Source organism: Chiroxiphia lanceolata, chromosome 20, assembly GCF_009829145.1.
Source record: "Chiroxiphia lanceolata isolate bChiLan1 chromosome 20, bChiLan1.pri, whole genome shotgun sequence".
NCBI classification, from domain to species: Eukaryota; Metazoa; Chordata; class Aves; order Passeriformes; family Pipridae; genus Chiroxiphia; species Chiroxiphia lanceolata.
The window spans coordinates 2,871,700-2,898,128 of NC_045656.1; the positions used below are offsets into that span (position 1 = coordinate 2,871,700).

Genomic DNA, 26,429 nt, shown 5'->3' on the forward strand with positions numbered 1-26,429 from the left:
GCGGGAGGGGGAGCCCGCGGCCCGGCCGGGGGCGGCGGCTCCGGCTGCTCCACCCGCCCGTGTCCGCAGGTACGAGCGCCGGCCGGCCCGGGCTCGGCCGGCCCGTGTGGAGCAGGGGGCGAACCGCCGGCCCCGCCATCGCCGCCCGGGATCGGCCCGGCCCCCGCCGGGCTGCGCCGCCGGCTCGCTGCCCATGTCCCAGCCGTCCCTGCCCGCCCGCACAGCCGGTGCCCGCCCGCGCTGCAGGGACGCTGCGCTCTGGAAGTTTTCCCGAGGCGCGCTGGGGTGCTGGCGCAGCTCGGGCGATTACATGCGGACACTTCGCTTTCAGCCATGCCTGCCCCGGGAGCTCTCTGCCTGCTGTAATTTTCTCCCTTTGATCTCGCTGGATCCTCTCTGGGGCTCCGGAGCTCCGCTTGCACCTACCTGCCTGCTGCGTGTGCGCGAGAGAGGGTTTTTCCTCTGGGTTTTTCTTCTGGTTTTTTTGCTACAAGTACCGAATTTTTTTACTTAACGCCGAACGCGAACAGCATCAGAGCCACACGACTTTTTTAAGCTACTGGAAATAACTTTTGCCTGGGATTTACAGCAGCATTCCCTCCCGGCCCCTGCGGACTCCAGCAGGCTCGCAGCCTAACAGGTTTGCAAAGCTTTTTTTTTTTTTTTCCTTGTAAATCCCCGTTTCTCTCCATAGCCGTGCGATCACCGTGACTTCGGTTTTAATCGAAAACACCTCCCGTCTGAATTCTCCCGGTTATGAAGGCTCCTCGCTACGTTTCATGTGACCTTTGGGCAGAGCATGGAACTTTCTGTTTTATTTTGTGGGGCCTTGAGTCGGGATCTTCTTAAACGTGTGCTTGGAAGCGGTCATACCGGAACTCGGGCGCGCACAGAAATAGTGCCAGAGAAACCAGATACGCCGTAACTTTCTGCCTGATACCTGTTTGGCTTGGTGTCTAAACTTTTATAAGTGTTTGGGAGGCCTTTTTATTTCCCGGGAACTTGGAAGCTATGAAGAGGAGCTCGGTGCTTTATTAATTACCCTGGAGAACTGCACCCGGAGTCAGACTCTTGAGCATGGATTGCTAGGAGAAAGGTAAAGCTGGTCTTGAATGAAGCACTTCTGGCACGAGGAAGATGGAAGGGATCAACTCCATTTGGAAGAGGATGGTACCGAAGCAAACTTTCTTTTCAGCCTAAATTCAAGGAATACCACCTGCCTGATTTCTGGGAAGGATACCGATCGGTGCAGATAACATTCAAGGCTGTGCCTGTGCTGTGGGAAACGCTGGCAAGGAGGTGAGGTGTCTCTCGAGGGTATTTGGGATGGGTGTTTTGAACCTCTGGATCTCCCTCACTCCTGGGCAGGACACACGAGGACTCCACATCGGCGGGGGGACCTCCCCACACCTCATCCCCGTGGGACCGCCGAGTTCCCAATGCTCCGTGGCGTTCCTGTAGAACCAAACTGATTTCTTCCTTCGCAGCCTGCTTCGCTGATCTTTCCGGATTTATCTGCTGCAGGAGGGACTCGCAATATTGGATATTTTTATTTTTTTTTTAAAATTTTTATTTTTTTTAAATTTTTTTTTTTTTTTTAGTTTGTTTGTTTAAAATATGCCTCTGAGCTCCCAGCGGCCCTTGAGCACGTGGCACCGAGGAAGAGGGCCGGCGATGGCGAGAGCCAGCGTTGCCCGTTGAGCCGCGCTGGCGGTGGCCGAGCCCCTCTGTGCCGTGCCCGGGGTGTCTCTGGGAGCGCACACTCGGACCCCCCCAAGGAGCTTTTCCGCTCGGATCCCGCCGCGGGGTGAGGACGCGTTCCCGACGGTATGTGTGGCCCGAGCGCGCTGCTGCAGCTGGTAGCATGAGTGCTGGCCCCCAGCTGCAGCTGGCTGTCCTCTGGCCTTGGCTGCTCATGGCGACCCTGCAGGCAGGACTGGGCCACACTGGGCTGGTGCTGGTGGCCGCGGTGGAGTCGGAGCGGGCGGCGGCGCAGAAGGCCATCATCAGGGTGATCCCCCTCAAAGTGGAGCCCATCATCCTGGAAGGGGAGTTCGCCAACGTCGCCGAGGTGACCCCGGCCGAAGGGAAGCTGCTCCAGGTGAGAGCAGCCGTGCTTTATCCCGCTCCATCCCTGGCCCAGCCTCTCCCCGCTTTGCTGCTCCGGCTCCCTCGGGGTTTATCTCCCGGTGTGGATTCGTCCTGGGTGGGTTTGGTTCCACTCTGGGCTGAGGGGACGGGATCCTGCAAAGGGCTGATCCTTCCTCCTGCGCCGAGCTGTGGCTGCGCCTCGTTAGTGCTGAATTGTGGATGTGGTCGGTTGATTCCCTGGTGATTATTTCATATCTTAATTGATGTTATAAAGCTGAGTGTGTCGAGTCACATGTTGGAACGTTAAACTTCTGACAGAAAACGGGATTATTATTTTTTCCTGTGAAATCCATCTGGTTTTCTACACCCTCTGCTGATACCTGGGGTGCTGTTCCACCTCCAATACTCATCCAGGCTGTGCCCACCAGAATCCCTGACCCTGCTCCCTGTTGCCTGTACCTGAAAGCTGAGTGTTATCCACACAGTAGCTCCAGTGGTGTCACCACCAGGCGTTTTTAAAGTGAATTAATGCTGGTCTCTGACCTTTACAAAGGGAAGAGCATCTGAACACCCGTCTGGGAGGTGCAGGTGCTGCACAGTCATTCACTGAACAGCCCCATCTCCTGCACACGCTGAGTTTTGAGCTCAGCTTCCTGAGACCTGGCGTGCACTCTCTCAGTTCTGTGGGTAATTTGCTTTATTCTTGAGAACAAACAAAATAAATGACAAAATAGCCTTCATTAACATTAAATCTTAATTTTCACATGGCTTTTTCCAGTCCGGACTTTCCAAATGGGGTATGTTGAAATCTTAATTACATTTGTAGCTTGGAAATTTAAAGTAATAAATTTATGTAGTTTTATAACAAAAGAAATACGGTTGAACCAGCTTTAGCACACGGTCACCTGTCTGAAAATGAACGTGGACAATTTGTTGCATGGTTTTCCACGCCTTTTGAATTCCTCGGAACGAAAGCTCTGCTATAAAATTATATTACCAGGCTTAAAAAAAAAAAAATATCTTAGACAAATGTACTCAAGGTCCTGTTCTGTCGTGAGGCAATGTCCAGGAAAGTCAATATTTATTCCTTACAAAAACTACAGTGGTGTTGCAACCGAGCACAAAGTATAGAGTGGGACCTTTTGGAAGTGGGAGGATGATAACCTCTCCTGTGGGATGTGTGGAGGTTTGTAACCAAACGCAAGGATACCAGGAGGGAATTTTTGTGCCACCGCAGGGAGGTGTTTGGAATACAAAGCTGTGAACAGTGTCCGACTTCATCCTTTAAAAATCATCCTCAGGACGGAGGTGGCTGGGGAAACACTACGAGTCTGGGTACACAGGCACTGCCCTGCACTGGGAGTGTTTTTAGGCCACTCTGTGTGTGCAGGTGAGGGCTCCCATTCCGTATCCCGGTGAATCCAGTGCGGGAAGTCCTCCGGGTCTGGTTTCAGGTGGCAGTGCTGGGATGGGGGTCAGGCTGTGCCTTCTGCAGCAGGATGTTTGCCTGGTGCCAGGCACGGTGCTCTGGGAAAGCTTAGTCAAGTGTACCTGTGACCTCTCGTGTAGATCTCGTGGTGGGGGTTCGAATTCTGCTGCTAAATATTGAAACCCGGAGCGTAAAAATGACTTCTGAAGTTGTTTGGGCCCTGATCCTGCAGTGGCTTCCTGCCTCTGGAAAGAGAAAATGGGAAATGGGGATGTAACCCTCGAGGAACAAAATAAGTGAGAAATTAATGGAAGGAGTTATTTTCAGTTGGCTTTTAGATAGCTGGGCATGAAACGCACCAGAATTAGGCTTTGTTGGAACATCCCATTTTGCACGTGGTTGTCAACATCCCAATCTTGCAAAAACTTTAGGTCACGTGCTTAACTTTGATGTCATTGCAACTCCTGCTTAAATAAACTTAAGGCTGTGCACACATAGCTGCACAATTGGTTCTTTAAATATAATTTAGGGACATAAAATTATCACCTTTGCAGTTAATGAGTTAAGAAGTCTGGTTTTTGGGTAGGTCTTGGTTATGTCAGAACCTGTAAGATGCATTTAGCCCTTCCAGGAGAACACAAACTGCAGAGTTAGCTTGGGAAAAAAGTTGCTTCAGCAGAATCACAGAATATTCTGAGTTGGAAGGGACCCATAGGAATCATTGAGTCCAACTCCTAAGTGAAGACAAGAGGCCCAGTCCTGTTTCCAAAGCAATGCTCCCTTCAGTCAGTGCTATAATAGGATTGCTCAAGGGTCAGTGGTGCAGAGTTGGCCCTACAGTCAAGTCAAATTCTCTTTAACTTGTAATTATCTTCATAGTGCTCTGGTCGATACATTTTTAGAAATACTTTCTTAATTCAATGTAGACAATCCTACACATAAGTGATGGAGCCTCTCCAAAGCTCCTTCTCCCAGAACATTTTCCTGCTTCCGTTTCTCCGTGCTCTGTTTTCCCACCTACAGAAGTGGACTTGGATCGTAGTGTGTTCCTTAAACAATATCCTCTTTACCTGTAATAAAAGAACCCCAGTGTTGAATTCACCCTCACATCCCTTGTCCCTGTGGCCGGTTTTTGTGGGAAATCCCTGGATTTCTGTCGTTTCCCTGGTGTGTGGGGAGGAAGATGCGGGGGAGCCGCCTGTCCCTGCCGGTTCAACCCCGGCGCTGTTCCCACCTCTGGCACTCGGCGCTGCCGGAGTGATGCAAAGGGAGAGGAATTTCTCAAGCAGGCAGAGCCACTTAAGGCTTTATAGGTCAAAAAACCAACACCTCAGACTCCTTGCAGGAATCATCTTCAGGCTTGTTCGGTGCTCGAGCTTGTTGGGAGAGCACCTGCTCTGGGCTTTAACTCTTGCTGGGCACGGGAGGCACCGTGGGGAGCTCGTTGGCAGTTTCCAGGTTGGAAGCATAGATTTGGAAGTTTAGGTTAGGGAGTTTATAGTAGGAAAATGTTCTTCCCTTCAAGGGTGGGGAGGGCCTGGCACAGGTTGCCCAGAGAAGCTGTGGCTGCCTCATCCCTGGAAGTGTCCAAGGCCAGGCTGGACGGGACTTGGAGCAACCTGGGCTAGTGGAAGGTGTCCCTGCCCATGGCAGGGGGTGGAAGAGGATGAGCTTTAAGGTCTCTTCCAACCCAAACCATTCCGGGATTCTGTTGGCTGCTGCAGGAGCCTGGACTGCTGGAAAAAAGTCCCGTGGGATTTAAAAACTGCCCCTGCATTAAAGATGGAGGAACCAAACCTTTTAGACAAGTAGGTTGGAAGGAGCATTTGGGTCTTGTGACAGTGGGCAATCCATGAGCAGCCCGGGACTGGGTGTGCATTTGGAATTGCAATTCCTGTGGCTGTTTGCAGATGAACTCCCTTTCACAGGATTGCTATAGCCAGTGTTCAGCCTCTTCTTTTGATACTTTTGCTACTCTTTTAGCTGATTTTTGAGGAATAAATCCCAGTTTCCTTCTAACCTGTGCCTCAGCCTCCGCTTGATACTGCAGAGAGTTGATGTTGGTTTGAAGGTACATGGGAAAATAAGGGATGTGTCAGAAAGGAAAGGAGAGAATCACTGGAGAGAGCTGAGGGAAGAGTTAAGATTTTTCCAGTTTTTCAATTACAGCAGAATTCACATGCAAATCTAATTGTGGAAGGAAAAAAAACCCTTTTCGTTTGAGAAATAGTTCATCACTTCAAGTCTTGTTTAGGACAGTGTATATACAAGGATGCACCATTAAAACTGAGCATTAATAGCTCTTTATTTGAGTGTATAACCTCAGTCTTGTACACAGGGGAAGGATGATTCCATGAGTGTGTGTGTGGTGTGGCTGGGATCAGTACAGTCTCTAGTTCCGTGGCTGGTATTTGGGAAACAGTGTTAAAAGTTTGGGAAACAGTGGTAAACGTTTAAGGAAAGTCCCAAATAATGATATTTTAAAAGAGCTGGATAACCTCACATTACTCCAGAGATCACCAATCACCTTATATGTCTACACATAGAAAATTCCTGTGGATATGGGGGGCAGTGACAAAAGTACATAACCAGTTTTCCCAACGTGCATTATTGTATTGCAAGTCTCACAATACTTTGTTCCACTTCTGCACAAACTCAGCAGTTGCATAATGAGGTGATTGTAGGAGAAAGTCAACTTTCACTTACCCCCTGAGCTCATTGTTTTAACTTATGACTGATGGAAAGCACCTTGAAAAAAATAAAAGCAAACTTGAAAAAAACCCACACAGAACAAGCTCCCAAAGGTTCTGAGTCCCAAACCCAAGGATTATCCTCTTTCCTCTCCCCCTAGAGAAATGAATTTTTTAAAAAACATTCAAGTCAATCTGTTAGGGTAGAATGAGGGAAAATTGGAGGAGGAGGAGGAGCCTGAATCATCATTTTTTAGGTGGTGTGTACAATTCAGAAGCTGAACATCAGTCACAGATCCAGTCAGAGAAGGAGTGTGGTGTGTGTTTGTAACAACAATGATAATTAACCCTTGGAATTGCTGCAGTGAACCCAGTGGGATCACCCTGGGCATGCAGAGTGTTCCCAGTGTTGCAGTTGAAATTATAATCAACTACTCCCCAGCTTATAGAGGGTTACACTCCCAACCCAAAGCAAAGTAAATATATTAGTATATTCTTCTATACTACCAGCTCCTGGATCAACAGAAGGATGTTGAGTGCACAATGTTGACAGAGATCAAAGAAGTGGGAAAGTCGAACCAAATGATAATGGGGACTTAAATTACCTGTGAATAAAGTGGTCAGATAGCACAATACGAGGCAGTTCAAAGAAGCAATTTCTGCCTCTTGGAACAGCTCGTACCAGAGTACACAGACTTGACTTGGCGTTAAGTAATGTGCAAGAACTGCCTCAAAAGCAGCAATAATGGAGCCACTTGGCTCGACTGCAGCACAGTAAAAATCGGTGCCCCAGCACCAGAAAGTGGGACTCTGACACGACCCTTCAGGCCGGGAAATGGCACCGAGACAAACGGCTCTTGTGGATCAAGTAAAAGCTCCCCACGTTTTCAGATGGGACACAGGGGCTGCTCGGGAAAGGCTGAGGGAATTGGGATTGTTCAGCTGGAAAAGAGAAACTTTGGGGTGACAATTACAGCCTTCCAGTACCTGAAGGAAGCTGACAAGAAAGATGGGGAAAGGCTTTTTACAGGGGCCTGGAGGGACAGGACAAGAGGGAATGGCTTCAAGCTAAAAGACAGTAAGTTCGGCTTCAAGCTAAAAGGCAGTAAGTTCAGCTGGGATATTAGGGAGCAATTCTTCCCTGGGAGGGTGGGGAGGCCCTGGCACAGGTTGCCCAGAAAAGCTGTGGCTGCTCCTGGATCCCTGCAAGTGTCCAAGGCCAGGTTGGAGCAACCTGGGCTAGTAGAAGGTGTCCCTGCCCAGGGCAGGGAGTGGAATGAGATGATCTTTAAGGTCCCTTCAACCCAAACCATTCTGGGATTGTATGAAAGTAAAAGCTGTCTTGGGGAACACACAGAGCAGTGACTCAGGAAGGCTGTAGTCACCCAACACATTGGTGGTGTTAAAGAAACCTTTTGGCCCAAACAGATCTCTTAAAAATTGGATGTAGAGTGTGAGTGTAGGGTTGGCACAGTATCCAGTCTGACCTGCAGAGCACATTGGCTTGGTGTTGGTACAGGATTTAAGTGTGAGATGGAAGATGACCCATTGCAATCCAGATGGAGAGAAGGGAGCCTCAGTTAAAAGTAGCTGCTAGACAAGGCTGAACTCAGAGGCTGAGCTTCCATCCCTCTCTTGAGCACATACAGAGGCCAAGCTGGAGCTTTCCATGGTATATCCTCTCCTTTCCTCATCCAGAAAATGTGTGGCAGGAAACTGTTCTCTGTTTGAGGAGTTTAAAGGACTTTAAACCTCAATCTCCCAGTTTTCCCAGTGCACCATCTGGTGCTGGTTGTTGTTCCAATAGAGTTATTTATGACATGAGCATAGATTGATCCTGAACTGAAGATTTTCAGTACTAAAAGGGTGATGGATCAGGAGGTTCAATTAATTACATGGGGCAGGCATGAACAGGAGACACAAACCCAGCTGGAGCAGAGCAGAGATACGTGGTCATGAGGCTGAATCCACAGGGCTGGAGTGAGTGACAGTCAACAGAGGACATCTGGCCACGCACCCCGTCCTGGAATACATCCAGGGAACAAGTGGACATTTCCCAAAGATAAGCTGGCACAGGGGTGAGATTGTAGGAGAAGGGAAACAGGCCTCAGTGGTGCCTTCAGGCTGCAGCCAGGCTGGATGTGTGGTGGAATGGTTCTGACCCATTAGAGAAATGGCCTTTTGTTCTGTGCCTCCATCAAGTGAAAGCTTTAGTAGGTATTTCCTACAGGTTATGGAGGGCTGTTCTGAACTGCATGTGGATTCCTTATTTTTCAGTGAAAACTTTCAGAATTGTCAAAGTAATACAAATGGCACAAACTTGGTATGATCAAAGGAAGTTCTATTGTATCAAACTTTACTTTAGACAAAAATTGACGTGCGTTTTTCCATGCAGAGAGCTCTCAAACATGGCTAAAAGCTTTCTGTGGACTTTCCCTAAAAGTCTTAGTCTGAAAGCAATCAATTTTTGACCTAAAATGAGAAAAGTAACAAATAAATGCAGTGTGCAGTGTAGTTTGTCCTTCAGGCCTGTCATCTTGAGTATCATAAAAATCTGTGTTGCAGGGGTTGCCAGGAGTGAAATAGATGAAATTCGGGGCTATAAACAAAGCAGAATTGTCAACTGAACCTCAGTACAGGGGAATATATCACACTCAAGCGATGCACATTCATATTTTATCACCCTCTTGTGCTTCCTTCCATTCGAGGTCTTGAGCTACAGCAGGGCAGGGTGTAAAGCAGACAGGAGTGGCGTGGATGGTCACGGTGGTCTCTTCTGTCTTTGAGTTCTGTGATTTATTTTTTAATATCTGTTTATTTTCCCCTTATTCCCCTGGCTCTGAGGAACAGGAAGTGTTGCACAGCCTTTCATTTGCCCACAACACTCTGAGCCTGCATTAAGGAATCATAATCACATCTCATGCTTCGGAGCCTTGGGCTCGCTGCCAGCACGGCTCAGGCAGGAGTTGGCCAAGAGTTGTCTTGGGACCTTTTCATCTTGTTTTTAGGAGCATCAAGGCTTGGCCTTACCTCAAAACAAGGTGCTAAAACATGTAGGTCAGTGTTCAAAGGTAGCAGAGGGAGAGAATATCGTGTTGGACGTGCTTGGGTTGGAGGGTTACTCCCGTGCTGCCAGATTCCAGTGGAAGACTCTCTTCCCCCCCTGCAGCCACCCCGTTGAAATTATCTGAAATTTTGGGTGTGTATCCTCTTCCTCTGCATGTTGAGATCTGAATCATCTGCCCAGATCCACGGATGTGTTCTCACCTCATCACTTCCCCATCCCTGAAGGGGCTGGTTAAGGGCATTAGTGGCCCTTTGATCTCTCTTTTGTTCTCCATCTCAGTAATTTGGTCTCCAGTGATCAAATGGGTTAATCTAATGCTTATTACTGTGCTCAGCATCAGGGCAGTGGCAGAGATGTACTGGATTGTCAAATACAGCAGTTCTGACTGGGGAGCTGAATTAATTCCTCTGGCCATAAACACTATGAAGCAAATTAAAAGTGTTTTTTTTACCAAGTTTGGTTATGGCATGTTACTTTTGAGTGTAAGCAAAGCAGTTTGGGGATTAAAATTACTATTGTTTTGATAAAAGGTGCGTGAATTCTAGTTCAAAATTACAGGAAAGACTAGTTTTTGGCTTCCTACTCCCAAAGCACCTCAGCAGCAGTTGTTCCACGGGGTCTGTGTTGGGCAGGGTGGATTTGCTCAAGGCTGTTGGAGCAGAACTGTGGAAGTGACACATCCACCACAGAAACTTGGGGAGAATGACCCTGGGATTGAGTTGGATCCAGATATAAAAAATGAACAGCACTCCAGGGCTATTACAGATGTGAAGCAGTTCTTAAAAAGGCCAAAAAGCCCAATAACAGGAGAGCAGCCACAGGGAAGACACTGCCTGAAAGGGGTATGGGGTGATCACTACATGGTAGAGCAGAAGAATCAAGTTGAGGAGGTCTTCTCAAGTACTGAGTGGAGCACATTGGTTCTTTCATTCGTTGAATTTTGTGCAGGATCCTGCACTAAAATGTTGCTTTTGGATTGTTTAAATGTGGGGAACACCTCTAAGAATATGAAAGTCAAATAACAGAGTGAATTGTGACAATTCCTGCAGTTTCCTGTGTGTCAGTTTGGATCAGAGGTTAATGACTGACATCACTATCCAGGGTAGAGATAGAGCTTCACAAACCCAGCCTTGGCTGTGTTTTATAGTAAGAGAGATGGTTATATGTGCATCTCTTACTGCTCCAGTCCTGAGTCCTGTTCCTCGCAAAATGACCTTAATAACTTTTTATTTACTGAGACACTTTATTCCAAAATAAGTGGAACCTCACAGAGATCCTGAAGAGATGAGAGCTCCCCCTCTTCTACTTGTCACGTTGTACCTCAGCTATTCCTCTGTCCCATCAGGGTCCTGTTGGAACATGGAGCATGAAATGTGCTCCTCTGCAGCCACGCTGTGGGTGCCCATGGTCCCTGAGTGCCAGCACTGGAGACTTCTCTCCAAACCTTTCCCTGGGGCCACAGAAATGTCTCTGTCCTCCCCGTTACCCTCTAGTTCACCTGGTCTCATTCCCATAAGCATAAGATGCCCCAGGTCATATAATTCCACTCAGCTAGTTTTTTTTCTCCTCATCTACTCTCCCAAGTGTCTCTTTCCCAATTTTCATCTTTCTTTTTGCTTAGGACGATGTTTATTCTGGTCATTTTTCTGTAAGTGCTCTTGTGGATCCCCAGCAGTTCACAAATTGCTTTAGGCCATTGCCTGGCATCATTTGCCTCCAACCCTTGGCTCTCCTCCACCCTTCTCTGTGGTTATCTGGTCTTTCCATTGCCTGCTCTGGAGGACCTCTGATCCCTGTTTTGTCCCTCAAGAGCACCAGAAGCTGCTGTTTGTAAACTCTGTGCAAAGCACACGCCTCCAGGAGAGGAGCACGTCTGATTTGAGTGGTGGACAAACCCCACGGGCTTGTGCAACACACAGCCCCTGTGTTCAAAAAGATCATCAAATAATCTGTGTTTCTTGCTTCAGGGAAGCAAGAAAGGAGAAACCATGCTGGCCTTGGCCTTTTCCAACTCCTCCTTCAAAACCCTGCTTTTGAAAAGCCACTTTGTGACAGTGACAATCATGTACTTTTTTCCTGTAGAGATGTTGAGAGAGAAGCCAAACATCATCCCCAGATGTGTTTTAATTCAGACAGGGGTGACATGAACTCAAATAAGATTGTTAAAAAGAAGCTGAGAGGCCAACTAAGAGTTATGTCCTTGGCATCAAAGTATTTAAGGACAGTACAGTAGGAATTGAGATCAAATGTGACTCTCAAGAAATACTGGAAAAATGATGAAAGGATATCAGGATACCTAAACATAAGGGTAAGAAAGTATCCTGAAAAGGCAAGAAAATTGGTAAAATGAGAAAAAAAAACCCAGAAGCTAAAAATATGTGAAGACATAGTGAAAAGAGAAGAGAAATAACTTGAAAATGTTAAAAAGCTAACGCCAGATTCTCTTCAGTCACATCAGCAGAACGTTCGCCTGACAGCGTGTAGGATCCATGAAAAATTCAAGTCTGAAAAATGCACTTAGGGCAGCTAAACTCCCAGCAGAAAAATGAATGCAATTCTCTTTGTGCTTTCATCTGTCTCAGGCTGAAATGTCTGGAGATGAGATGGTGCTGGAGATAGACACAATTACCATTATCAGCCGCCGGGATCAGATGCTGTTCACCCAGGAGTTGTGGAGGATGAAATCGCTGAACTATTAACTTGTCTGTGAACTCTTGTTTAAAATCCCTGGACGGTGGCTGATGTGATTCCAGCTTTTCTCTGGGCCCCAAGTCATCCACAAAAGCCCAGAGCAGTGTGTTGTAAGAGCTGTGAGGAGTAAGTTGATAGGAGTTGTAGCGCGGAGTGTAACGGGTGGACGTGGAGTCAACACGTGCACCAGCTGGGCAGGTCCAGCTGAATTTCCAAAATGCAGAGGCTTTCAGGGAAACTTGAGACATGGATTAAGAAGGAGGCTCCTGGATAAAATAATTCTTGGAAGATAAGAAGTAGGTGGTAGGGATACCTGGCAGATTTTCCCTGTGGAAGGAGCTGATGCTGCGGTTCTGCAGGTGTGTGAGCTGGTGCTGTCCTCTGTGTTGAGGAGCACGTGGAGTTCTTGGCAATGTTCTAGAGCTTTCCAATATGTGAACTGATTAGAAGTAATGAAGACAAGGATCAGCTATTGCAGAAGGTCCTCATGAGACTAAATACTTAAGGAGAATGTGGAGAATGAGTCATTTCTTCACATTCAGGTGACGGGCTCTGGTTTGTCCACTACCACAACTGTGTCTTGTGATTATAACAGATTGGTCCATGCAAGTGTCAGCTTGGAACGTGGTGGTTGTCATGAACACAAAGCCTTAGGAGTGAAAAAATGAGGGAATAAACCAGAGAATGTCTTTCATCTCCTGTGGAAATCCAGGATAAATCCACATGCTGAATATGGTGTGAAGTTCCTTTTCCCTGTAAAAAAGCTGCAGCTCTATTGGAAGAGCTTTGGAGAAGAACACGGGGATAAAAATAAACCATAAAATGTGTTTCATCCAAGGAACAACTAACTGGGCTAATTCTCTTCTGGCTGGAAAAGAGGCAGCCAAAGGGTGATATGAAGAAGATCCACAGAGTCATGAATAGGGATTGACTGTTAAGTCTCTCTCAGTATGAAAATGATGGGGCATCACACGGAGCTCCTGAGAGCCACGTTCAAAGGGAAGTGCTCTTCATCCACTGTACAATTAACATGTACAATCCCTCGCTGCAGGAACTGCTGTGGATGCTGGAAGTTTACAGAGGTTCAGAAACCACTGGAACTAATGAATGGGAGAAGGCTCCATCCATGGGTGTGAAATAACCGGTCCCAGTTTTGCCTCAGGGAGTCTGTAAAATGTTGGAGACTTGGAGAGTGTCCTGAGGAGAAGCCCTATGAGCTTGTCCTGTCTGTACTTCTCCTTCAGAAATCCACTGTTGGCACATGTCAAAGCAAAGATCAAGGGCTAGATGGACCTTTGGTCTGAATCCACACTGCTGCTCTTGCATCCTCCTCTCCTGCAGAAGACCTTCCAACCTTGAGCCCCATCACCTTTAGCAGCAGCCCTTCCAGGCCACCCCTGCTCTGCTTGGGCAAGTCTCTGTGGAAAAACTGCAATAAGTACAACCTTCACCATCCCTCACGGACTTGTTTGTTCACAAAGAAGGCACTGCACGATTCCTTGGGTTCCATTCTTGCAAATCTCCTCAAAATGTAGCTTTCAGCTGGTGCTGTTAAACCAGTGTTTGATGCCCTTGGCACTTTGGCCTTCGTATCATAGAATTCTGGAATGGTTTGGGTTGGAAGGGACCTCAAGGACCATCTCATTCCAGCCCCCTGCCATGAGCAGGGGCAGCTTCCATTAGATCTGGTTGTTCCAAGTCCTATCCAACATTGTTGGATGTACCATTTTTATCCCTTTTCACCCTCAGCCTGCATCATCCCCTCAGCTGTGCTCCACTAATAGGATAATAGCCATTGTAATTCCATCATTTGTGCTTCTGTCTGGTTTTTGATGCAACAATACTCACCTGATGAAATATCAACCCTAATGTTGCTGTAGGGCCTTATTTCTCAAGTCTGCTGCTCAGATTGGCTAAGATGACTCTTCCTCTCTGTGTCCAGCCATGCCCTGCTCACTTACAGCCTGAAATGCAGAAGGGATGGAGGAGGGAATTTGGTATTCTTGAGGAATCACACAGTGACTTCAACCCCAGTGACACCAGAGGCAGATGGTCCCGTCCGTGGTAGGGCCAGTCTGGCTGTACCTCATGAACACAGATGGGATGTGGAGGCTCTTGGTCATAAACATTCACTGCTGATCCTCATCTTTAATTGCTGCAGAGCAAATTGGCCTCTCCATGATGCTCATCCCACCTAAGTTTGTGGTGCCCCTTTGGAGTAAAGCTTGTCTTCCTCTCTGGTATGTGCACTGCGACTTTCTGATTTCTCAGGATCCTGTTTAAAAAAAACACCCTCTTAATTTTTTAATTTTTTTTTTAGTATTCTGCACTGAATGGACAACTGTTATCCTCCTGAATTATGCTGCCCCATCTTGGATATTCCAGTTTTGGCAAAGTTCAGAGTTTGTGCAGCCAACTTTTAGCAGAGTGGCTGAGTAATATTTATTATATTTAAATATTATATATTTTATTAGATATTTTCTGTACTTGATGCATCTCTCCATCTGTGATTAAATGTTCAATTAGAGTCTGATTCTCCTAATATTGGAGAGTCTAAATAGCCTTAAGGAATAGCAGGAATTGTCCTGCAGGCAACACTGGATGTGATTTCTGAGTTGGTGCATCCAGTGTGCCTTTGGAATTCCAGTCCTGCTAAAGAGGTAACTGTGTTTATGGGAGACTTTCTTCCATGGTGCAGACTAGTAGGATGCACCACGTCTTTAACTCATGAAGAACTCACGTGCTGCTTATGTTCTTTAGGAATTCCATCTTTGGTACTGGCAGAAAGACCCCAATACTGGGTGCATTCATCAGGAATATCATTCCCCTCCACATTCTGGAACCTGTGACAAAACTATTCCCAGTTCTGTCTAGCTAAACCTCGGAGGGCACCTCCTGCACACCCTGCCCTGTGCACCAGATCTCAGGATATAACCGAGGGATCTTCCTCCTTCCACCCGTGTCTGCCATTTCTGTCCTCCCTCATCATTTTTGGGCAGGTGACAAATTTTCTACGAGGTAAGAAGTGACAGGACAAGAGAAAATGGTCTCAAGCTGCACCAGGGGAGGTTCAGGTGGGACATCAGGGCATGCTCTCAGGAATTAGCTTGTCTTTGTGAGAACTGTATCTTAGTAACACTCAGATATTCCCGTGTTTGAAATAAGAGCCTCTCTACATGTTAGAGAATATGTATTTTTTAAAGGTGTGTTGACATGTCCCTCTCTCCTTGAGAGTGAATCAAGGTGACCTGCAAACATCAGGGGTTTGGTCACCAAGACCAGCTGATGTGGAACCATAGAGTCAATTAAGCTGGAAAAGATCTTTAGGATCGTTGAGTCAAACCATAAACCAACATTTGTCTCCAAACAGAAAAGACTGTGGGGGGAAAAAAACCCAACCATAACCCTACAGCCTTCAGCTGAATGACTCTACACTGGTAATTTAGTGAAGCCCCTGAATGTGCCCTGAGTGGCTGTAACTACTCTGTGCTTTTTACAAAGGTCTGTTTTATTTGGAGACATCAGATAAATAAATCAGTTAACTAGTTCTGGGATGTAAAACCTTTCCCTCACCGGGGAGGTGTTTCAAGTAGTTTCAAACCCTTGCCAACCATATCATTCCAGATTGGATATTAGGGGCTGTTTCTTCAAAGAAAGAGTGATCAGACACTGGCACAGCTGCCCAGGGCAGTGGTGGATTCCCCAGCCCTGGAGGGGTTTAACAGACATGTGGATGTGGCACTCGGGGACATGGGTCAGTGGTGGCCTTGGCAGTGCTGGGTGATGGTTGGACTTGATGATTTCAGGGGGCTTTTCCAACCTAAACACTTCTGTAATTTGCATTTTAAGGTCTTCTTGTTCAGGTAATGTCAAACAGGATATTTTGGGGTCTCGTCCTTCCTGTCTCAAGCCATGGAATGCAGTGGGCCTGGTGGGAGCCCAGCACTGGGAATGCTGACTGCTCCAGTGGCAGAAAACTGTTGTAGCTGACAGGCCACAGGTGAGAAATGTGGGATAAAGGCCCAAAGGGGCAGCTTGCAGAAATAAGGGGCTCTGCAGAATTGACTTCCTCAGGTGCCAACAAGTCCTGGCTCCATTGCCTGCAGGCCATCCTGTTCCTTGGATTCCTGGTAAACACATTCTGGATTTTGCAGCCTGAGGCATTAATTGATACTTGTCTAATCGTCCTTCCCTGAAAGCCGACTGCAAGATAAGGCAGGATGGTGATCCTGCAGGCTTTGGTCTGGCTGGGACAGGCTGAGGAAACACTGATGTCAGAGGGACCAGAGGAGTTTGCCCATCCTCCCAGCCTGACTTGCACAGAAGACAAGTCATTTGCTCCAGTCCCTCCTCTGAGCTCTTCCTTCCAGGTTTTGGTGCTCAACACTGGTTGTTATTAGATGAAGTCTCTCTCCTCTTGGGCCTCTCATCCCTGTTTTTCAGTGGCTCTGGATGGTCCCCTGGGCCTCGTGAGCAGTGATGTGCAGATTGCACCAATGCAGATACCTGGGCAACTCCATCTGTCCATCTGAGGGATTTCCGATTTTCTTTGATCCCGTGGTCCTTTAAAATCTGGTAGGGAGCTTTGGTAAAAGGGTGTTGACTTCTATCCTTCTTAAGCAGGATCTCTCCACCCAGACATCCCAGTAACTTGAGCCTGTGGCAGCTTGTGTATTATCCTGACCGTGCTCCGGGATGTGACTTTCCTGTCTCTGCCAGAGGGTGAGAAGGACCCACTGCTACATTTCTAACATCCAGTGTCTTTGATCCCCCTTCCCAGATAAGGTTTCTTGTATGCTTTCCCGAAGTCATATCTGGGTTTCACTGGAGCCAGAAAATAGCTCTTCTTTTCCCCCCCAGCGAGCCCCAGACCTGCAGGACAGAGGGGTTTGTCTCCTCAGACACTGATGTCGAGCAGAACATCTCCTCATCTACACAGAACCAAACCTGTCAGGTGGCCTCTGTTCATTTGTCTCGTGAACTGGGAGATAAAGAGGTGCAGTGATGCTGGTAATTGCATAACATATTGGATCAGATGTTGTGATAGTGCCTGCGTGTTGTGCCTCTGGCCGTGAGGGAATTCCACCAAAGGTCAAGTTGTTCGGTAGCTTCTCCAGAGGATTCTCCATTCCTGGTGTCTGCGTGGCATGTGGAGTTCCATTAAACTCTGTACCATTGCTGATGCTTCCAGGAATGATGCCAAATTAGGCAGGTTGTGGTTTGCAGACAACTCTGAAATGCTTGAGACGCCCCTTCCCACTTCTTGTGGGGAGAGACGGAGAGGGAATTACTGCTTGGAGTTCCTCAGCTCCTGAATATGGATGTGCATTGTCATTTGAAGAAGAAAAGAAGATGAGTGGTAGTAATTGGGTGTGGAGATGTAGAGCACAAATCCACATGAGCTACTGTCCTGCTTCCACTGGAGTCTGGTGGTTGGGATGAGTTTCAGGCTCACAGTGAGGAGTCTGTCCCTGCTTCCCGTGCTGAGTACATCCATATGGATAACATGCATCCCAGAGAACTCTGCTTAATGGTGGTTTTCCCTCTTCTACTGCAGTAATGTGACCTCGTGCCATGACTTACAAAGTGAGGGAAAAAAAAGTGGTATTTTTGGGTGGACATGGTGCTTTGAGTAAACAAGATGAATGTGGGTATTGAGAAGCCGATGTTTCCATGAAGGCAAACTTCCTGATGTTTATTTAATTCTATTGACCATGCTAAGAACCTTGAGAGACTTTTAGTACCTTATAAACTCTGGCTAAGCATCTGTGTGAACATGGGTTTAAGTAGGTGGGCTGGAGAACTGTGGGTGTTTTGTGAGTATTCTTGGCCTTCCCTCAAGTTTGTGTGGAACTCAGGTGAAAGTTGCTGAATTTTAAGACCTTTGGGAATTTTTTTTTTTTTTTAATGTGTCTATGTTAGCACAGATTTGAAGGATGATTTTACATTGAATTGTGCCTTTTCTGTGTCCTGGTGGAGGGATCACATTGCCTGGAGAGGTCAGTGACAATTTGGCTGCCTCTTGGCAAACCAGTCCATGGTTTGGGTGTATGTTAAGGATTTCCTTTAATCCACTATGGCAGTTCCTGTGATCTTCGATCTCCTCAGCCTGGATTGTACTCAGAGGATCACATCTGACCTTTTGCCCATGATATCAGTCTGGCAGGGTATGTTAATTTGTTATTTCGTCACGATATTGTCCTTTCATTGACCTTTGGTTGTTTTCTCAGTCGGTGCTTTCAAAGGTACAAGTCCCTCATCCTTTGAGTATTTTTTGAGCTCTTTGTTCTTGGATTATATTGGTGTCTGTGACTGTATCCATTTCCCACATGGATGAGGCATCAGAGCTGGTGGCAGGTCTTGTTTATGATGGTGCAGGATTTGGTGTTTGTTTACCTGCAGTAGCGTTGCTGGAAAGAAGTAATCTGAGTATCTCCATTTGATTGACTTTCCCAGTTAAATGGGTAGTTATTGAATGATTCATCTTAATTGATTAGAGCAAAGTGAGGAGAACAGAACAACCTGTGAGTGTCTCAAGGGCCTTTCTGATTTATTCTTCACCTGTGAAATTTTGGGCATAGAGTCTTGTCCCTATAAACGTTTGAAGCCTGGCTGTTACACCTACCTGAATTATTCACTAAGAAAACCTCTCCCAAACTCCCTTTTCTCTCTCTGGTTGAGAAATGAAACATGTTTGGGTAAAGAACAGACTGAAATACCCTGTTTAGCAAATGTTTTTGTAGAAGTTACTCTTTTCTTACTCAAAAGCCCAGCTGAGTGATGTGTTCACCCAGTGAGCGCTGGTGGAGGGGGAGGGCTCCAAGTTTCAAAGTAATTTCTCTTTCATCTTGAAATTTGGATATTCAGGTGTGTTTTGCCAGAGTTAAGAGTAACTTCAGGGATTGAACTGTCTTTCAAATATACTTACCAGGGAAATATATCTGCCATTCCCACCCAGGCTGCACCTGTCAGCTGATCTCTTTGGGGTTTCTCTTAGTTTCGCTGGTTTGTTTTGCTTTGTTTTCCACCAGGTTTTAACAAGATAACAATCTCTCCGTATTTTCCCTTCATTTCAGTAATTGCCTTCTCTAGTGACCGATTTCCTGGGCTCTTCTGGTCAGGTATCAAGATCTCAGTGTACAGCCCACACACCCCGCTGCATAGAGCCCTCATTTAATCATATTATTATCTCAGGTAATTCATTAAAAGCTCCCCAGAGCATCAACTGGGGGAAAAAAAAAAAAAAAGGCACTAATTTCTCTCAGCTCACTCCCCAAAGACACAGCCTGTGTAAACAGAGCTGCTCACCAGATGCCTGGAAATTTGACATCATCAGCCACTGAGGTGGGAATTGAGTTTCTTTCAGGTTTTCAAAGTTCTTTCACTGAAATCATTTAGCCCCTGAAAATTCAATCCAGGTGTTGTCAACCCCGTGTTTGCCACTGTTCTGACGTGCTGCAGAGCAACACAGAAGAAGAAATGGGTGTGAGGGTATGTAAGATTCAAACCATAAAGGAATTTATGACGAAAAGGCAGTAATTGAAGTTCTACATCAAATAAACAAGGAAACAACTCTGTCTCTTGAAGCCAGATGTGATACACTCTCTTAAAGTGAGCTGGGCAAGTGTTCAGCTCCACTCTGCATCCTCAGAGCTCAGTGTCATGATCCTGCCTGATAAAAAATCCCTGGATAACCACAGTGTAATCTCCCCTGGAAGTGAGGAGATGGCTGCCTTGCCAGTAGCATAAGAATGCAATGTACTTTTACCTGTTATTGCTTGGAAGTTCAGGATCAAACGAGAAACCAAGGTTGTAAATTTGGATAACTGACCAAAAGTCAAGTTGATAATGGTTTTTCTCCTTCTTCTTATTGCCTGGTAATGCTGTTTCGGTCTTAGTGAGACAGTGTTCAATGTTTATATTGGTGTAATCCTGCCTGGAGCCAAGAAATACAGATTATTATGTTCATCTTCACTCCTCTGAGGTGTCCAGGAACCTCACAAATGTGCTGGAAAGGGAGGTGAACAGCTAAACCAGTGTGAGGGCAGCAGGAGAGTGACTGCACTGCCTCTCTTCTGGAGCCTCCCACAGAGATACCCACGATAAACCCGGCCTTGCTAAACTGCCTGCTTGGTTTAATTATTTGACATCAAAGCCTGGAGCCAGGTTTAAAGGAAGTACGAAAGCCTGAGTCAAGAGTTTAATTCTGTGTAGGTTCTACCTTTCTTCTTTGGTTTTTGGTTTGTTTGTTGTTTTTTTTTTTTTTTAGCAATAATAAACCAGCAATAACCAATTGGGATTGTTCAGCCTGGAGAAGAGAAGCTTCGGGGTGACTTAATTGTGGCCTTGCAGGACCTGAAGGAGCTACAAGGAAGGGGGGGAGAGAATATTTACAAGGACATGGAGGGACAGGACAAGGGGGAATGGCTTCAAACTGCCAGAGGGCAGGGTCAGATGGGATAGTGGGAAAATATTCTTCCCTGTGAGGGTGGGGAGGCCCTGACACAGGTTGCCCAGAGAAGCTGTGGCTGCCCCATCCATGGAAATGTCCAAGGCCAGGTTGCAGCAACCTGGGCTAGTGGAAGGTGTCCCTACCCCTGGCAGGGGGTGGGAACAAGATGGTCTTTCAGGTCCCTTCCAACCCAAACCATTCTCTGATGTTAGGTGGTGTTGACCCTCTCCCATCTGCACTGAGCAGCACCCACCTCCATAAATTGTGTTTTCATCATCTCCACAGGGTCAGGATTTTTGTGCTGATGAGTGACTTGCTTTGCTGGTTTTAAAATAATAGTTGTCTTACATTTAGGGGAGAACATGAAGTCAAAGTTACCTTTATCTAGAAGTAAAAGAAGAGATTTACCTAGAAGAGAAAAATAAGATCTTCCATGATGCTTCTTTCTTCAGGGAATCCAGGCCTTACTGTGAGTCTTGACCTCTCCAAAAGGTTGTCTTCTGTGCAGAGGAGTTTTACCTCTTTTATGGAAAGTCACTGGAAAGGACTGGGATTTGTTGGATCAGCTGGTCTGATACAGTGTAGGTGTCTATGACAGGGCAGATGAAGTGTGTAGGGTGTTTTTTGGGGTTATCTCTAAAGGGATACGAAGCAACAGCTCAGCAAGGACGTGGACTACACATGGTCACGTGCTTGAAGTCAGGAGAAAAGCCCAGGAAGAGAGAAAGATCGAGGTGGGTCCATCTTCCCAAATCTCAGCAGTCAGAGAGAGGCTTTGGGTCCACCCAGGCTGGGAATCACAGACTTGGATTGTTCCCCGGGATGGATCTTGCCCCCGTGGTTATCTGGATCTTTTATATCTCCACATCATCTGTCATCAGGGAATGTGAGAAGAATTCTTTTTGTTTGCTTTAAACCTTTTCCTTGGCAGAGGGCTGGGGTGCCCCTTCCTCCTTGAATGACAAAGAATAGTGAATAAATGTTCAATATTTGTATTATTTTCAGTGTTCACAACTTTACAAGACATTCTCCTCTTCCGGGTGGGGCATCCTGGGCTCTTCTTACCCACAAACCATTTCCCACCTTTTTCCTACCTATCTACTTTTGCTCCCTGTGCCCTTTTCCACATTTTAACGTGTTGAGATAGTGTGAGCATTACCATATGGACTGCTGGGCTGCAAGTGTGCCATGGGCAGCAGTTTCCAGTCCTCTCTTCCCATATATTCCTAATTACATCTGCTTTTTTGGTTAGGGCAGGAATATATATATATATATATATATTTATATTTATATATTTAAATAAATAAATAAATATATACAGTGCACACCAGTAGTGTGATGTTATCAGAAAAGGCTCCAGAAACTTCCCTGAGTTTAATTAACTGTTTTAAAGTCTATAATCTTGGCTGTACAGCTGGAATGATTGTTTTCCCAGGCACATCCCTTCGTGCTCCCTGATACTGAATTTCACCTCTCTCCTGTCACGGAGCCATTTAAGCAGCAGTTACACGTGTGGCTGATCCCAGCTGATGACTCCTTGCTGAAGAAGACTTGCTCTCCTCTATTTTCCCTAATTCCTGCTTTCCCCCACCCCTGCTTTCCATGCCATGACTCATCCCTCACTTGCTGTGGCCCCGGGCCTTGCGAGACCCTTTCCCAAACCTGTCCAACGCATTAAAACCGCAGAAGATGCTCACATTTTCTTTGCCGTGACCATTTTTCTGGTGCTTTCGTAAGCTACATGAGCTCATGGAGAAGTCAGGGATGGGGCAGGCATTGGGAATGCGTGGCCAGGAGCGTGGGAGGAGGTGGGAGCTGTTGGCATCCTCAGCAGCAGCCGAGCAGCCCGAGGCCCTTCGTGCGAGTCTCCCCGCTCGGTTCGAAACGACATCGTTTGCGTTTGGAGATTCGGATAATTCCAAAAAAATATTGTTTCATCCGCACATTTTGTCACCTCATTAATTTCCCCTTTTCCCAAGTCATTTATGGCCGTGCTGAAAACGCTCTGCATGGGAACTTCCTGCCTCCCTCCGCAGTGGCCCACGAGGCAAACAATTCATTTAGCTTTTTTTGCAGATATTTTTCGAGTGCATCTTTCATTTCCTGAGTTATTTGTTGGCCACAGAGACTCACTAATAGGCTCCCTGCTTCTGATGTGTTGAAAAAGGCTTTATTGTTTGTATGGGAGCCCCTGGCATGTTTTTCTCTTTCGACCAGTCTCCTTAACTTGTCAGAATTACAGCCCTTGCTGCTCTCAGCCTTTGGATTCGAGCTCCACTTTTCAAAGGTTGCCTTTTCCTTGGGGTACTCTCCATTCCTTCATTGTTCACTGTTGGGCTTTGGGGTCCAGCTCAAGTCCTGGGCTCCATGGTGTAGGTTTGCTCTGAGCCTCTGGCAGGAGATCTCTCAACAATTTTTGGGTCCCCCAGGAACGTTTTACCTTCTCATTTGCTTTTTATAATGTTTTTTTCCTTATTCTTACCTTTTAATGGTTTGAGAGTGTAGTTTTATTCATTTATTTATTTATTTGTTTATTCCTTTCCTAGAAATAGGGGAATTTGAATATATATATATATATATACTGTGCTTTTCTACTTCTGTAACCTTCCCCACCTCCCTTTGCCTTTCCTGGTCTCTGGCATCACCACGGATCAGTGGTTGGTTGGTAACTTTTAATAGTTTTTTCCATACCTGCATGGAATTTCAACCCATAGGTCTTTGGAACTCCTTCATGCAATTAAATATAGATTAGTCCAGTCCACTGCATTATTCCTGTATCTCTGGTGCTACAACATCCTCTGGATTAACTTCCTTACCTTGAATTTCCCAGGTCCTTATGAAATGAATATTGTAATTTGAAAGCAGGGATTTTGGTTTACCCATCTTAACTTCACGTTTGGATTTTGCAGTGGCAATATAGGTAAATATTTATATTTTTATATATACACAGATGTATATCTGTATATATATGTATGTGTGTGTGTGTATATATGCATATGTATATGTACCTACATAGATATGTACACATATATGATATATATTTATTCACAGAACCATGAAATCATGGCATGGTTTGGGATGGAGGGACCTTAAAGACCATCTCATTCCAACCCCCTGCCATGGGCAGGGCCATGTTCCTCTAGGCCAGGTTGCTCCAAACCCTGTCCAACCTGGCATTGAACACTTCCAGGGATTATTGGCACACAGAGCATTCCTTCATGCTGGCTATCAGTGCAATATCCAGGGGTTTAGGTGCAAGAATTAAGAGACAAATTTGATACCCCGATTCCAGCTGTGGCTGCATAAAACCCGACATACACAATGACTTCTGGGATCTGAAGGAGCAGCGTGGTGCAGTGGGAGCTGCTCCAGGGGGTCACTCCAGGTGCTCCCGTTGCCTTTGGGAAGAGCAGTGGATTGGGAAAGGCTCCCTGGAGTCAGAGCTTGAACCGGGGACAGACGGAGGCCCCGCTGGAACGTCTGCAGAGCTTAATCTGTGCAGATGTTAATAACAGTGTTAGGCAGCAACATGTTTCCTCTTGTTGTGTTGGGGTTGAATTCCGTGTGCACACAGCCTGCCACGAACCTCCCGTTCCCCTGCCAGCCCTCCACACCAGCACAGCTTTCCCGAGCCTCAGGCACCACAAGCTCTGACTCATTTACTTAATATTCCTCTAATGAAACTGCCCAGAGCTCTGGACCTATTCTCCTCCAAAACAATCTTTCTCCTCCCTGTTTTTCCACACCCTTTGCTTTCTTCTCAGCTCCCGTCACATTCCTGATCGGGCTTAACTGAGCTCCCTGGAGCATTCCCTGCCAGACCCCTGAGCTCCCTGGAGCGTTCCCTGCCAGCCCCCCTCGTGTCCTGCCAGCACAGTGGGGTGTGAGGTGGCAGAGGAGGTACCAGGTGACCTTTAGAGTGAAGCCAGGAGGGAGAGAAACAGCCGGGAGAGTTCCTTCAGCCACGGTGTGATGGGGAGGGGGGAATGGCCATCCCAGTCTCCTCCCCACCTTGGCTTTGGAGCAGCACCACTGGGATCTGGCAGCTGCACTAGCTACAGGGCATCTTTCACCCAGGGACTGGGGAGCTGGGACCAAAGGATGGGAATGGCAGAAAAGACTGGGAATGGGAAAATCCCCCCCCCCCCGAGCCGTCTAGGTGGGCTGGAGGGCACTGGGATGAGCAGCTCCAAATTCAGGGGCTACCACCAGAAACAACCAGGGAGCAGCTGTGGGAACTCTTGCCCAGCCTTGTTGGGGACCACATTACCACTGTGCTTCAAGGATGACAAGAGGGAGCATTCCTGGAGTCCTGATCTCTTGATTTCAGGAGCTGAAATCCTGGGTAGGAGCCCCAGACTGCTCCAGGGAAGCTCTCCAAGATGATTTTTCTCTTTTCATGGAAACTGCATCTTCCAGGATGTACCTGAGGCTCCTCCCAGGCTTCTCCTGGAGTCTTTTCACATCTCCTCTAGGGAGGTATCTCAGGTACCATCTCCCAGAGTCTTTTCATCTTTGATTTAGGCACTGGATATCCTGGGTCGCAGTCCCAGGCTCTTCCAAGGAAGTTACCTGAAATGATTTTTCTCTTTTCATGGAAACTGCATCTTCCAGGATGTACCTGAGACTCCTCCCAGGCATCTCTTGAGTCTTTTCACATCTCCTCTGGGGAGCTGAGATCCCAGGTCGCAGTCCCAGACTCCTCCAAGGCACGTACCTGAGGGGATCTTTCTCATTTGAAGGAAAATGTATGTTCTGGGATCCACCTGAGCCCCTTCTCAAGCATTCCCTGGAGTCTTGATCTCTGATTTTAAGGACTGAGACCCCAGGTAGCAGCCTCAGACTGCTCCAGGGAAGCTTCCCAAGGTGTTTTTGGTGTTTTGGTGGTAGCTCTCTATTCTGGGATCCACTTGAGACTCCTCAAGTATCTGCAGGGAGGGGGCAGAGGATGGAGCAGGCTCTGCTCGGGGGGGCCCAGCAATGGCCCAGCAGGAACGGGCAGGAACTGATGCCCAGGAAGCTCCAGCTGGACAGGAGGAAGAACTTCTTCCCTGGGCAGTGCCCCAGCTCTGAACAGGCTGCCCAGGGAGGGGCTGGAGTCTCCTCCCTGGGGATATTCCAGACCCCTCTGGATACAATCCCTGTGCTCTGGGCTGGCTCTGCTTGAGCAGGGAGGTGGGACCAGATGCCCCACTGTGGTCCCTTCCACCCTGACCCATCCTGGGATTTCGTGGGGTAAAGGGAATTGCAGACATTCAGCACGCACTCAGTGGCAACGTTGAGGTCCAGAAATGGGAGTGTCACCTCCTTCTCCCTGCTCCACATCCGTTGGCTTTGCTTTCTCCTTGCTCCAGTGCTGGCACTGAATGTTGGGAGCAGCAGGACAGCTGGGATGCAGCTCTGAGCTTATATATTTTATATAAATATTATTAATAGTAGCACTGCAGGAAAGACTGCAAACCCCAATAGCAGAGCTGTGTGGTGGGAGTAGAGGGAGAAAGGAAACATATTTCGGGATTTTCCCATGGGTTTTCCTGGATGTGGGACACAAATGTTGTTGGAATGAATCTGCTCCTGGTTGGACTGCTCGGGATGGGACAGCTGCATCCAGACATGCTGGTGGGCCAGTGGTGTTACATCTCAGGATACAGAGATTGTCAGGGGGATTTCAAACCCTTTCTTAGAGATTTCTGCATTGTTGGTTGGTTTTTTTTTTTTGATCTGTATTTATTATTTTGCTGAAGCGTAAAGGACATTGAAGGGCTTTGGGAAGAAGGTGGGGCTGATCCAAAGCGGGGCTGGCTGCCCAAGGAATGATGCTTCTTCAGAGGGCTGGAAAACACAAAACCTGTGCACTTGGCTCCTCAAGCTCAGTGCTGATTGCAGATTACTTGCTCCTGAGGAACATGTCCTGTCCAGTTTGCAAAAGTGGTGCTTTATGATCCCTGGGATTTCCTTTTATGAGCGTTGCCGTGGCATCTGCAGGCTGGCTGCAGCCAGGGCTTGCTG

At 47.1% G+C, this 26,429-nt stretch overlaps 1 protein-coding gene across 2 annotated transcripts in view; it reads left to right on the plus strand.

The window, feature by feature from the left end:
• Positions 1-277: 277 nt before the first annotated feature.
• RNF43 (ring finger protein 43) overlaps positions 278-26,429 on the plus strand; it is a 61,480-nt gene continuing 35,328 nt past the window's right edge. The window contains exons 1-3 of one of the 2 annotated variants that reach the window (XM_032707557.1): positions 278-1,096; positions 1,196-1,299; positions 1,602-2,101. In XM_032707557.1, coding sequence (XP_032563448.1) covers positions 1,865-2,101 — 237 coding nt within the window. In that variant the 5' untranslated portion in view covers positions 278-1,096; positions 1,196-1,299; positions 1,602-1,864. Of the gene's footprint in view, positions 1,300-1,601; positions 2,102-26,429 lie in introns of both variants that reach the window. The other variant, XM_032707556.1, reaches the window with a different exon arrangement.